We start from the raw sequence: 10,550 nt of genomic DNA, 5'->3' as shown, positions 1-10,550 counted from the left end.
ATATATATATATATATATATATATATATGAAGTGTGGTGGAACGTGGTGGTATTGTGAGGCTGAATATGCCAAAGCGGTCCAGGTCGGTATTACATGCGTACGTACTTCCTCCCAAACGCTTCAAAGTTATCGATGGGGACGGCACCACACAGAGAGCAGAAGGAGCTCTGCATTACGCTGAGCGTGCCGATGGTGGTGTTCATCAGGGGCGCATTACTGCAGGAATCTGCGGAGGTGCGCGTAATGTTGCAGCCGCAGCTTTTGGAAGTAATGTTATGAGGGAAGATGATGCTTCCGTATCGGCTGCTCCCTCTTCGTGCGTGGAGTGGCAAGATTGGAATCAGCGAAACCATTTTGATGTTGACAACTATGAAGTGGAGGAGGAAGGAGCTGCTTGTATTTTAATGGAGTGCGAGGGAAACGAAGTTGTCTCCCCGCTACCATCTTATCAGGTGGTGCAACAACATCCTAATTGGTTGGAACGCGCCGTCATGCTTGCGCGCCATAGCATTAAAGGTGCAGCAGCTCAACGCAGGAAGGGCGTTTGTGGTGGTGTTTGCATTGCCACACTTCCAGATCCTTCCTGTGTTTGTCTTGACGCAATCAGTGAAGAGGAACAGAAATGTTCGTCCGCTGTTGCAACAATTGCCGCTGCTTTTTACGGAATGCCACAAGAAACAAGTTCGGATCGCTTTGTCTTGTGATTGTTTTTCATCCTTTGCGCGCTAACCTCCCGGTGTGTGCGCGCACTTCACAGTTCTATTGAGGTTTCAACAGTGTTGAAGCGCATCACATTTCTTTTTATTCGTTTTGAATTTGTATATACATCTCAAGTACACATGTACGTGGGTGTATATGGGTAAGTTTGGGTGGGACTTTTTTTGAAAAACTTTTCTCCCCTATATTGCAACAACCAGAGGTGGTGGCAAAGGGAATTTTGCCGCCTGATATTTTTTTGCTGATTACACTAAATTTCGTTCATTGCATTGAAAACTTTTTTCTTTGTTATGGTATGCCTTTCTTTTCTCGAGTGTTTTTCACTTTAGTGTTACAGCTACGAGTTACAATAACTCACAGACATTTTTTTTATTCATTTCACGGGGTCAGGGAGCCGAATACAGGGATTTTCACCGCACTGTCGTTTCAGCTGCTCTGTTTGAAGTTACGCGGGTACACGCAGTGGGACGAATGATGCTTTTCATGGTTTTGTGAGTGGCTAATTTTTATTTTATTTTTGTTGTCATGTGTTCTCTTCGAGGGTACGCGCATGTTTTGTTTTTAATTTTTTTTTTTTTTACATCATTTGTTACGCTCTCTCTCCTCGCGTTTGTGTGCGTGTGTGTATGGATGTGGGTACTGATGTCGGTTGGAAGTTTCCTTTGCTCAGATTATCTTTTTATCTTGCTCTTCTTTTATAACTAATGACGATATTAGTGGCTGTGGCTTTATCACAGCCGTACGTAACGGGAACACAAGGAAAACAACTCCATATACATACAACAATTATTATTATTAATTTTTGTTTTTACAAATAGACTAAAGATATTACATAGAAGCTATTCTGTCCATAGAGGGGCTGCACCCATAGAACGTAAACGTTGTGTACACAGGTACTAACGGGAGAAAAAAGCAATTGGATTGACGCGTCCAAAGCCATGGCGGCCCTTGTGGAAGACATGGAGTCGCTTCGTAAGCGGCTGCAGCTGAGCGAGGAATGGAACTTGCGACTTCAGAGCCAAATACAGGAATTGTTACAACTCCCACATAATGAGGTGGAGACGCTTAGAAGTAGGATGTATAACCCCGACATTGCCATCCCTCTTCTACAGTGTTATGATGCCACCATTCTAGAGAAACAAGATGAAAATGAAAAGCTCCAGCAGGAAAACCACCGGCTGAGGAGCCGTTTGCAAGAGATGACTACCAACGTGGCCGAAATGCAGGAAGCGGTGCAAACCGCGGAAGATTTGATGAAGGAGAAAGAGGTGGAGTCACAACGCCAGCAGCGTTGCATCGACGATGTACGACTGCAAGCTGAGCACGAGTGCGCGAAAGCACGCCAAGATTTGTCAAGAGCACTGGAAACGGAGGGAAATATGAAACGGGAGGTGAAGCAGATGCAACGGCAGCTCGCCGCCGCCCAAGAAGAAGTGGTTCAGCGTCAGCGCGAGGTTGCAACACTGGAAGAGACATTGAGACTCACGCAGAGCCGACTAAAGTTGGCTTCGAGCGAAAAGGAAGAGACACAGCAACAGCACGAGGTTCAGCGCATACAACTGCAGTTGCTCAGCAAGGAGAATGAGGACAAGATGCAAGAACTGGAGCGGTTACGGAGCAGAATGGTGCAATCTCTTCGGCAGGCCGCTGAAAACCACGCAGCGCACATGCGGATCGTAGAGGAGAAACACCGTGAAGCACTTGAGGGGCTTCGAATGCAACTGACCACTCAGGAACTCGAAACCCAAAAGTTACGTGCTCAGCTTGCACGTGTGGATACCAGTGGTGGGGGAAGCAAGTATGAAATTGCTACACGGACAACCACGGAACTTCTAGAGTCGCAAGCGCGGCAGGCGCAGGAGATTGAATTAAAGCGCCTTTACGCCGAACTCTCGGCTGTTCAAATTCAAAGAGATGACGCCCAGCTACGTTATGAGCAACTATCCAGTAACCTACGGAGAGAGGAAGCAGAGCGTACGAGTGAGATGCAGAGGGGAATGCAGCAGCTGCGGAGCAAGTTACGTGAACTTGAGCAGCAGCATGAACAACTTGAGAAGGAACACGCGCGTGTGAAGGAAGAGGTACGTGTGCTACGAGAGAAAAGCAAGAGCCATGCGGGTGATCTCCAGCGTGCACGGCAGGAAAGGGATCAATCAACAAAAAGGGCAGAGGAACTACGGCGTGCGCTCTCGTCAGCCGAGGAGGCGTGTGAGACAGCAAAGCGTGAAGGAAAAGAAGGGGTTGCACGGGAACGGCAGCGTATGGAGGAGCAGTCACGGCGCAGTGAAGAAGTGTTACGTGAGTTGCAGATGTCAAAAGAACGGACGGTTGCGGCGATGAACGCGGTAGAACTGCAACGTGACGATGAGAGGCATAAGCTTGTAGCGGCAAACGAGCGACTAGAGGCGTTGCAGTTACGTCTGGATGCTCGTGAGCGTGAGACGGAAGTGCTGAACTCAAAATTAAGCCACATGCAGGAGGCAGTGCGGTTGAATCAGCAACAGGCGGTTGCGTGCGATGAGCGGGTTCAGCAGCTATTGGCACAGGATGAAGAGAAATCGAAGCAGTTAAGAGAGTTAAAGTTGTTGGTAGAGCGCCTCAAATTGGAAAGCGCTCGCGCAACGCGTGCACATGACCGACTCCTGGAAGAAGTGAATGTCCGACTCCATTAGTACTTTAGAAGTTAGTTTGACATATATATATATATATATACGTATGTGTATGCGCATTTGATGTTGCTTGTTTGGGGAAGTGTTTGTTGTCCCCCATCATTATTTTTTCAAAAGTTTTATTTTTGCGTGTTTGCTGGTGTTTTGTGCGTGCACTGGGTCCAAGAAGACGATATGTTGTTATTTTGTTTGTGTTTGTGAACCTCCTCTTGCCAGACTACTGTTACGCCTAGAGAAAATTCATCAAAAATGGAGGATTCCTCAGTGAGTTCTTCACTGGGTTTAGGTTCTGTAGATGGTGGATGCGTGGGGGCATCTCCGGAATGCCGTATAACCGCAAAGCAGTGGAATGCAGTGGCGGTGTGGTCCTGGAATGCTCAAATGGATGCATGTCCCATTTGTAAGGGTCCTGTTGCAGATATGTGTATTGAATGCCGAGGCAACGCAGGCAGTGCAAGGCGTCAAAATGCGGTTAGCCAGAACTACAACAACGATGAGGATGAAAACCGTAATAACAAACGAAGTGAATTTGGTACCAGTAAAGTTCAGCAACCGCCGTCGTCGTCTTCATGCAGTGATAACGCAGCGGATGAGTGCCTTGTCGTGTGGGGCGCATGCGGGCACGTGTTTCATCATCACTGCATTTCAAGGTGGGCGCAGCAACGGCCGCTGTGTCCCATTTGTGGTTGTAAGTGGGCGGTGTCCAAAACCGCAAAGAATGATTACTAAGCATCTTGTTGCTGTACACATGTGATGTGTCGCATAATAAGTTAGTGGTGTCATTAACATTGGCTATATACCCTGGTATATCATAAATTTTTACTCTGTTTCCACCATCACTTTACGGTTGCGTGTGTTTGGGCTTGCGACACCACCTACATATACTGATCAAGTGTTTTCGCTTCGGTTCTTTCAATTTTATTGTTAATGTACGTTAATTTCTCTTGGCAGCGTCAGCAAAGAAACAGATAGCGACCGCGGTAAGGCTTTCGAAAGTGTCGGTCAAGGTTAGTTAAGCACCACTGTATCGTTCAGTTGACGGTGTGTATTACATTATTTGGGCTTTGCTACAACCTGTCAGGTGCATAGCGCCTTTCTTTGTGTCGAAGCGAAGTTCCTTTTACAACCAGGATACGTGTGTGCGTGAAAGCGCGTTATTTATTTATTAATTTTTTATTTCTTTTAGGAGGCTAATGAGTAATACAAATTCGTCTGGGTGCATGGATGTAAGCATTCCTGTCACACTGAGGGGAGCCGCTCTTTTTTGCACGCACGAACATTCAGAACTGCAATCAATATTGTGCCTCATTTGCAGGGCTCATCTCGCTGATCACTGCGTCCATTGTTCCACATCTTCTGGTTTCTCGCTTCCTACCTCAGACTGCCTGGTTGTGAAAGGGGAGTGCGGGCATAAATTTCACGCTCATTGTATAGGGGACTGGGGCGAGCAACATCAAGTTTGCCCAGCATGCCGTAAGCAATGGGTCGCTGCTGAACGTATTGCACGTTCGTAATCGACTCCTCTTTCAAATCCACGCCAGTTCTTTCCATGTCTTTCGGCAATAGTCACTGTAGAATGTAATTTGCTGGTGATGTTTCCCTCTTTTTTTTTTCTCGTTAAGCTGCTCTATTTCTTTGCAATCTCAATGAATTTGTTTCTTCCTTTTGTATTTGCATTAGTCGAGTAATATGTTTCTCTTCTCTCGCTCTCTTGAGGAGTTTGGTTTGTGCTGGAAGCCCATTCGACACACTTTGTTCTCTTTGCTATGTTAGTGTGTGTGTGTGTGTGTGTGTGTGTGTGTCAACCAAAAAAAATCATGAAAGTCTACGTTCGAGTGGATAGCAGTGGAAATGGTGTGGGAAAATTCACCAAAAAGAAAAGAGCGAGGGAATGCAAAAGTTTCTGAGGGGGATTTTTTTTTAAAAAAAAGGGCACGCAATTGTCTTCACTGTAACTGTTGCAACATTTGTACCGTAAGTGGTGATTGGACAAAATGCTCTTCACGTTCTTTTCCTTCTCGCTCTTTCAAAAAAAAAAATTGGTCGCTTTGTGTTGCTTCGCCTAAAGTGTTATAATCAATGCCAAGTTCGTCGTTGTCGAGTCCCCATCCTCTCGTTACTGCAGCAATTCTTCTTGAAACGTCTCTGGGAGAACTTGTAGTTGATTTGTATGGCGCAGATTGTCCCGTAGCCACGGCGGAGCTCGTGAACTTGTGCCGCTGCAAGTACTTCAACGGCTGCATAGCTACCGAAGTAGTACCAGATAATGTCATGATATTGGCCCACCCAGTTGAGGAATTACGGCGGCAGACATTTGCTTCGCTTCTTGAAGCGAGTGGTCAATGTCATCAACTAGGGGGCGATACGGCATCAGATGGGCGTGCGGTGAAACAATTAATATATAATGAATGGAAACGGATGCGAAGGCACACCGCACAGTTAAGGCGCAACAGTGGTGCTAGCGGAAAAGCTGAAGCGGGCCGTTTGGAGTTTGTCCCCCAGTCAGCCTCGAATGCCGTTGGGGCGATACGCCGTAGTGGACTTTTATTACTGGAGGTTCCAAAAGTGGACGGTGGAGGCAGTAATGATGAAATTTCTCCAAAGATGCAACTACTTATTACCCTCAGCAACCGTCACCAAGACTATTTCGAAGATAACTTTATGGTGTTAGGTGAAGTGCGTGAAGGAAATAATGTCGTGGAGAAGATGCGTGTAGCACCACACAGACGGTTGACATCTGTGTCCGGAATCACGACCCGGCCGTCTCGACTTATACGAATTAGGCACATGACCGTCTTGCCCACGGCTGGGACTGATGCTTTTGCTGATATCTCGCACCGGGACAGGAGGAAGACAATGGAAGAAAATAATCTCTCTTCCCGTCTGGCACAGGTTGGTTGCTTTCGTCATTGGGCAACGCTGGGGGCAGTGCAGGCAGCAAACAAAGGCCTCGTTTCGTTACTTAAAAGAGAAGCTTCCAAAAACACTGCCCGTAAAGGTAGGAAGTGTTCCAGCGATGAAACGGAGTCATTCAGTGGGTGTGAGTTTCTTGTTATTCCCGAAGACTCTGCACAAGGGGGCGCCCGCAATTTTCCCAACCATGATACGAACAATGGGGATGATTACGACATTTTGTCGGTGAAGTATAATCCACATTTTCATGGCGACTATCTTAGTTCTGACGATGATACTGACGGGGATGGCAATTTTGGGCCCCGTAAGGAGCGTGAGAAACGACAGCAGGAAAAAATGCGCCTCCATCAGGACAAGCTTAACGAAACTCGTGCACTCACGCTGAACCTACTTGATGGTATTGGGGATGCATCCGGTGAGCTGAAGCCGGAGGGAAACGTACTGTTTGTGTGCAGACTAAATCCACTAACAACGAGTGAAGGTTTGGAAATGTGTTTTTCTCAGTTTGGTAAGGTTAAGTCGGTGCAGGTGATACGGGACTCCAAGACGGGGGATTCATTATGCTATGGGTTCGTTGAATTTGCTGATGAAGAGACATGCTATAGAGCACATCAGAAGATGGACAACGCACTCATTGACGATCGGCGCATTCATGTGGATTTCTCTCAATCCGTTTCAAAACTATGGATGGAGAAGCAACGTGAATTGCGCAAGAGGGTGCGCCAATAAAGTTAAAATGATTCTCTTCCGTTAACTCATACCTTTGCAGCTGAATGAAAATGACCAGTGAGAGAAGAGTAGCTTTGTTGCACTCGTTGCATATCCCATTCCCTTCATCGCGGTATTGTGATCATGATCGTTGTCCACGCTGGCATTTTCAAGGATGTGACTTCATTCAGTCAATTTATTTCGTGCTCTCTCTTTCCTCCTCATTATGGTTGTAGTAGGGCACGTTTTCTCCCCTTCCCCTTCACGAATAAAACATGCACAGAGCCGCGTATGCACTGGGGGACTCATGTGCCAAAGAAACGGCTGCGGGTGCGGCAGGTGGTACCACCGCATTCAGCCGCAAGTCCCAGCGACGCCAAGTTTTAAAGGCACCTGCATTCGTAAGCAGCGATAACATCAGAACTAGCACATCAATCAGCCTTAGAGACGAAGCAGTGCGCCGCATGGAATCGTTTGTGTTGAACGTTATTTATGAAATTGTGACTTATCAAGGGATGAAATATGAGAGACAGCGAAAGGGAGATGCGCAACATCCAGCTGATGCCGCACTCCGATCCGAAGATGGGGACGATGCATGCGAGTTGAGATCCCCGGAGCGACAACCATCCGGTCCCAACCTCCTGACGGTATCGTCACAGCAACAACAATTGCCCCGACTGCGGCTATTACGTCAACAGCTATTGGTTCTTCGTCACCTCTATGCTAATGTTCAACTTGGTGTTATATGCACGCAGCGGGACGTTTATTACAGGCTGGTTCGGTTTTTTCCGGATCAGGGCTGTGTCAACCGTGTCATTCAACAACTAGTCCAACAACTCGGTTTGCCTCGACAGCTGTTGGGTGTTGTTCCGGGAACACGCGGTTGTGTAGGCGGTTCATTAAGCTTCCACGGAATTGATTTACGGCGGTACTCGTCTGAGGGTCTTCCATTACCTGTTCTACGGGAGGAACTAAGTGTTGTGTGGCGCCCGAAACATGAATGTGAGTCAATACCCGTCCATTCCCCTGAGGATATTGAAGGATTTGAACTTCACAACGACATACGCTACATTATTGTTGTGGAAAAGCATGCAGTGTTTTTTCGGCTGATGGAAGAAAAAATATTTGATCGGGTTTCGTGCGTTTTATTAACCTCCCATGGGTTTCCCACCGCTGCAGCTTTGACGCTGCTTTCAAATTTGCATCGGACGGCAACAGATGTTGGTGTACCTGTCGTCGCACTGGTTGACTATAACCCCAGTGGGCTTTCAATTCTCCAACAGTACAAACATGACACGGGACGGATTCAAGAAAACCGTTATGCTTCCGTTCACTCACTACGATGGTTAGGTTTGCGTGGATGCCACGTTTTGCATGATGGGAGTACTGAAGTAGCGGATTCTCAACGTTTGTCATCAGGAATTCATGCGGGTGATGCGGTGGGTCATATACCGCGTGTTGCTCGCCTACCATTCCAGCCGTTTACTCAACGCGATGATGTTATGATTTCAAACATTATTGCAAGATGGGCCGCTATTTGGAAGGGATGTGACGATGGCGAAGATGCGCAGCGTGTGTGGTTTAGAGAAGCCCAAATAATGCAGACGTCACGTGTTAAGGTGGAGTTGGAGGCGATCTATGAGTGTAGTGCAAGTGGCCCATACGAACCTACGCAAAAAGGATTTTCTTCACAATCTTTACATAAAGGCAGCTTCTCTACGTGGGTGTGTAGGGGATTATTTAGGCGGGACTACATTTAGCTCTGAGGAAATAAAATAATATATATATATATATACGCATCACCTCTTGGACACGGTGGAAGCTAAATGTTTTTCCCCTCCCACTCCTCCTTGCTGAGAATGCTTCTGTTGGAACCGTGTGGGCCATAGGGAACGGCCTGTGACGCTTTGCGTCCACCTCTTTTTTTTAAAAAAAAACATAGCTTGTATTGTTGTTCTCGTTTATTTATTTATTGTGTTTTATTTCGTTTGCTGTTCCTGCATGTGTGCAGTTTGTTCGTTACGTGTTTGGTTGCTTTATGACTCTCTAATATAGTTTTTTTGCGCATGAATATATTTTATTGTTCTTCTTTAGTAAGTAAATGCATATTCATATGCGTGTAAATAATTCACATGATTTATCTGACGTGTTGGTTTCAAGGCATTGTTGTCCCTTTCCGCCGTCGGTTCGCTCAATCTGTGCGACTCTTGTTCTGGTTATTATTTTTATTGTTATTATTATTATTAATATTATTTTTTACGGTGGTGTGAATATTTTTCCTTATACTCGATACTTCGTTGCCCTCATGTGATGAGTTGTTGGCAGTGCTGCATCGGAAATTATTTTTATAGTGAGCATGTTCTCATTCCTTATGGGCTTTCATAGTGATTAAAAAAATAAAACGACAACTTAATGCCAGGAAGCGGCTGCATGTGATGTCAAAGGACTTCAAAGTTTTTGATGGAACTACGGAAATAACTTTAAAACAGAACATATAAAATAATTATATTGTCACTGGTTGGCTGAAATCGGAGTAGTGTAACCGTCATTTTGCCTTCGAACCCTTTCGTTACTTTATCAACCTCCCAATTCAGTATACGAAATTGATGTTTTTTATTGCAACACATGACGTGATGTGTGATATGCACGGTGACAAACTTGCCGCGAAGTTAAACTTTGGCCATTTCACATGCACAGCCTGCGATTGCCTTGGAATTGTGATTGATATATATATATATATTTATTTATTTACTTATGTATGTGGAAGGCATCGTGTTGTTTCGCTGGAGTGTTGTGGTTTTTGGTGCAGGTTGTGTTTCTCCTCCTCGGCACTAAAGTCGCCACCTTTTTTTTCTTGTGTTTCTCTGCTTTATTTTTTTTTGTATGAAGATATGGAGCTAAAACCTCTTAAGGAGTTACGATTATCACAGGGACAGTGTAAAATGAAGGTGTCGTTTGCTTTCCATTTATTAAACAGAAGAAATTATGTTTCCCGCCCCCTTTCACCCATATCATGGAGATACCGAATAATGAATATTTCTCATTGACAAACCAGTGTAGCTCACACAAACAAAAAAAAATGTGCCTTTCCTCAACAGACATTCGCGACTGAAATCACTAATGTACAATTTGTTTATCCTTTTACAATTAGCAGAACAGCAGAAGACTTACAATGGGAAAAAGAAGAGATTTAGAGAAAAAGTATATATATCACTTAGAGTTACACTGAGATTTTCTTGAAGGTGTTGCAACAATATTAGCACTAGGGACCAGTTAAAAGTTCCTTTCTCGTTGAACCCTTTCGCTCTTAAATGCTAACATTATTATCTTCTCTCTTTTTTCTATTTTTTAAATTTTTGTTAGTTGCGTTGAGCTTAGTAGGAGTTCGTCGTTACACGGAGAGACGTGCGTTGCCATTTTTGTTTTGAAGAAATATAATTATTAACAAAAAAACTCGGGCACCTTTTGAAACAAACATCCGTTGGTACAATGAGACGGTTTGCACCACACCACATGCTGGTTACACGGAGTTTATGGCACTC

General features: G+C 45.3%; 6 protein-coding genes across 6 annotated transcripts; all 6 read left to right on the top strand.

Moving 5' to 3' along the window:
• Positions 1 to 66: 66 nt before the first annotated feature.
• Positions 67 to 705, top strand: TEOVI_000630500 (uncharacterized protein; the record flags this gene model as incomplete). The annotated part of the gene is made up of 1 exon (XM_067223316.1): positions 67 to 705. One exon carries the CDS (start codon positions 67 to 69, stop codon positions 703 to 705), a length of 639 nt encoding a protein of 212 aa, XP_067079417.1.
• A 951-nt stretch (positions 706 to 1,656) lies between these two features.
• On the top strand, positions 1,657 to 3,390 carry TEOVI_000630400 (uncharacterized protein; the record flags this gene model as incomplete). Its single annotated transcript, XM_067223315.1, has 1 exon — positions 1,657 to 3,390. One exon carries the CDS (start codon positions 1,657 to 1,659, stop codon positions 3,388 to 3,390), a length of 1,734 nt encoding a protein of 577 aa, XP_067079416.1.
• A 246-nt stretch (positions 3,391 to 3,636) lies between these two features.
• On the top strand, positions 3,637 to 4,116 carry TEOVI_000630300 (RING-H2 zinc finger, putative; the record flags this gene model as incomplete). Its single annotated transcript, XM_067223314.1, has 1 exon — positions 3,637 to 4,116. The coding sequence occupies one exon, from the start codon at positions 3,637 to 3,639 to the stop codon at positions 4,114 to 4,116; it is 480 nt and encodes a 159-aa protein (XP_067079415.1).
• Positions 4,117 to 4,580: 464 nt separating this feature from the next.
• On the top strand, positions 4,581 to 4,901 carry TEOVI_000630200 (Anaphase-promoting complex subunit 11 RING-H2 finger/RING-H2 zinc finger containing protein, putative; the record flags this gene model as incomplete). Its single annotated transcript, XM_067223313.1, has 1 exon — positions 4,581 to 4,901. One exon carries the CDS (start codon positions 4,581 to 4,583, stop codon positions 4,899 to 4,901), a length of 321 nt encoding a protein of 106 aa, XP_067079414.1.
• Positions 4,902 to 5,466: 565 nt separating this feature from the next.
• TEOVI_000630100 (RNA-binding protein, putative) lies at positions 5,467 to 7,029 on the top strand (the record flags this gene model as incomplete). The annotated part of the gene is made up of 1 exon (XM_067223312.1): positions 5,467 to 7,029. One exon carries the CDS (start codon positions 5,467 to 5,469, stop codon positions 7,027 to 7,029), a length of 1,563 nt encoding a protein of 520 aa, XP_067079413.1.
• A 254-nt stretch (positions 7,030 to 7,283) lies between these two features.
• TEOVI_000630000 (meiotic recombination protein SPO11, putative) lies at positions 7,284 to 8,768 on the top strand (the record flags this gene model as incomplete). The annotated part of the gene is made up of 1 exon (XM_067223311.1): positions 7,284 to 8,768. The coding sequence occupies one exon, from the start codon at positions 7,284 to 7,286 to the stop codon at positions 8,766 to 8,768; it is 1,485 nt and encodes a 494-aa protein (XP_067079412.1).
• Between the last annotated feature and the right edge of the window lie 1,782 nt (positions 8,769 to 10,550).

Source organism: Trypanosoma equiperdum, assembly GCF_001457755.1.
Source record: "Trypanosoma equiperdum strain OVI genome assembly, contig: ctg_1832, whole genome shotgun sequence".
NCBI lineage: Eukaryota > Euglenozoa > Kinetoplastea > Trypanosomatida > Trypanosomatidae > Trypanosoma > Trypanosoma equiperdum.
This window is presented reverse-complemented; position numbering and strand designations above follow the sequence as displayed.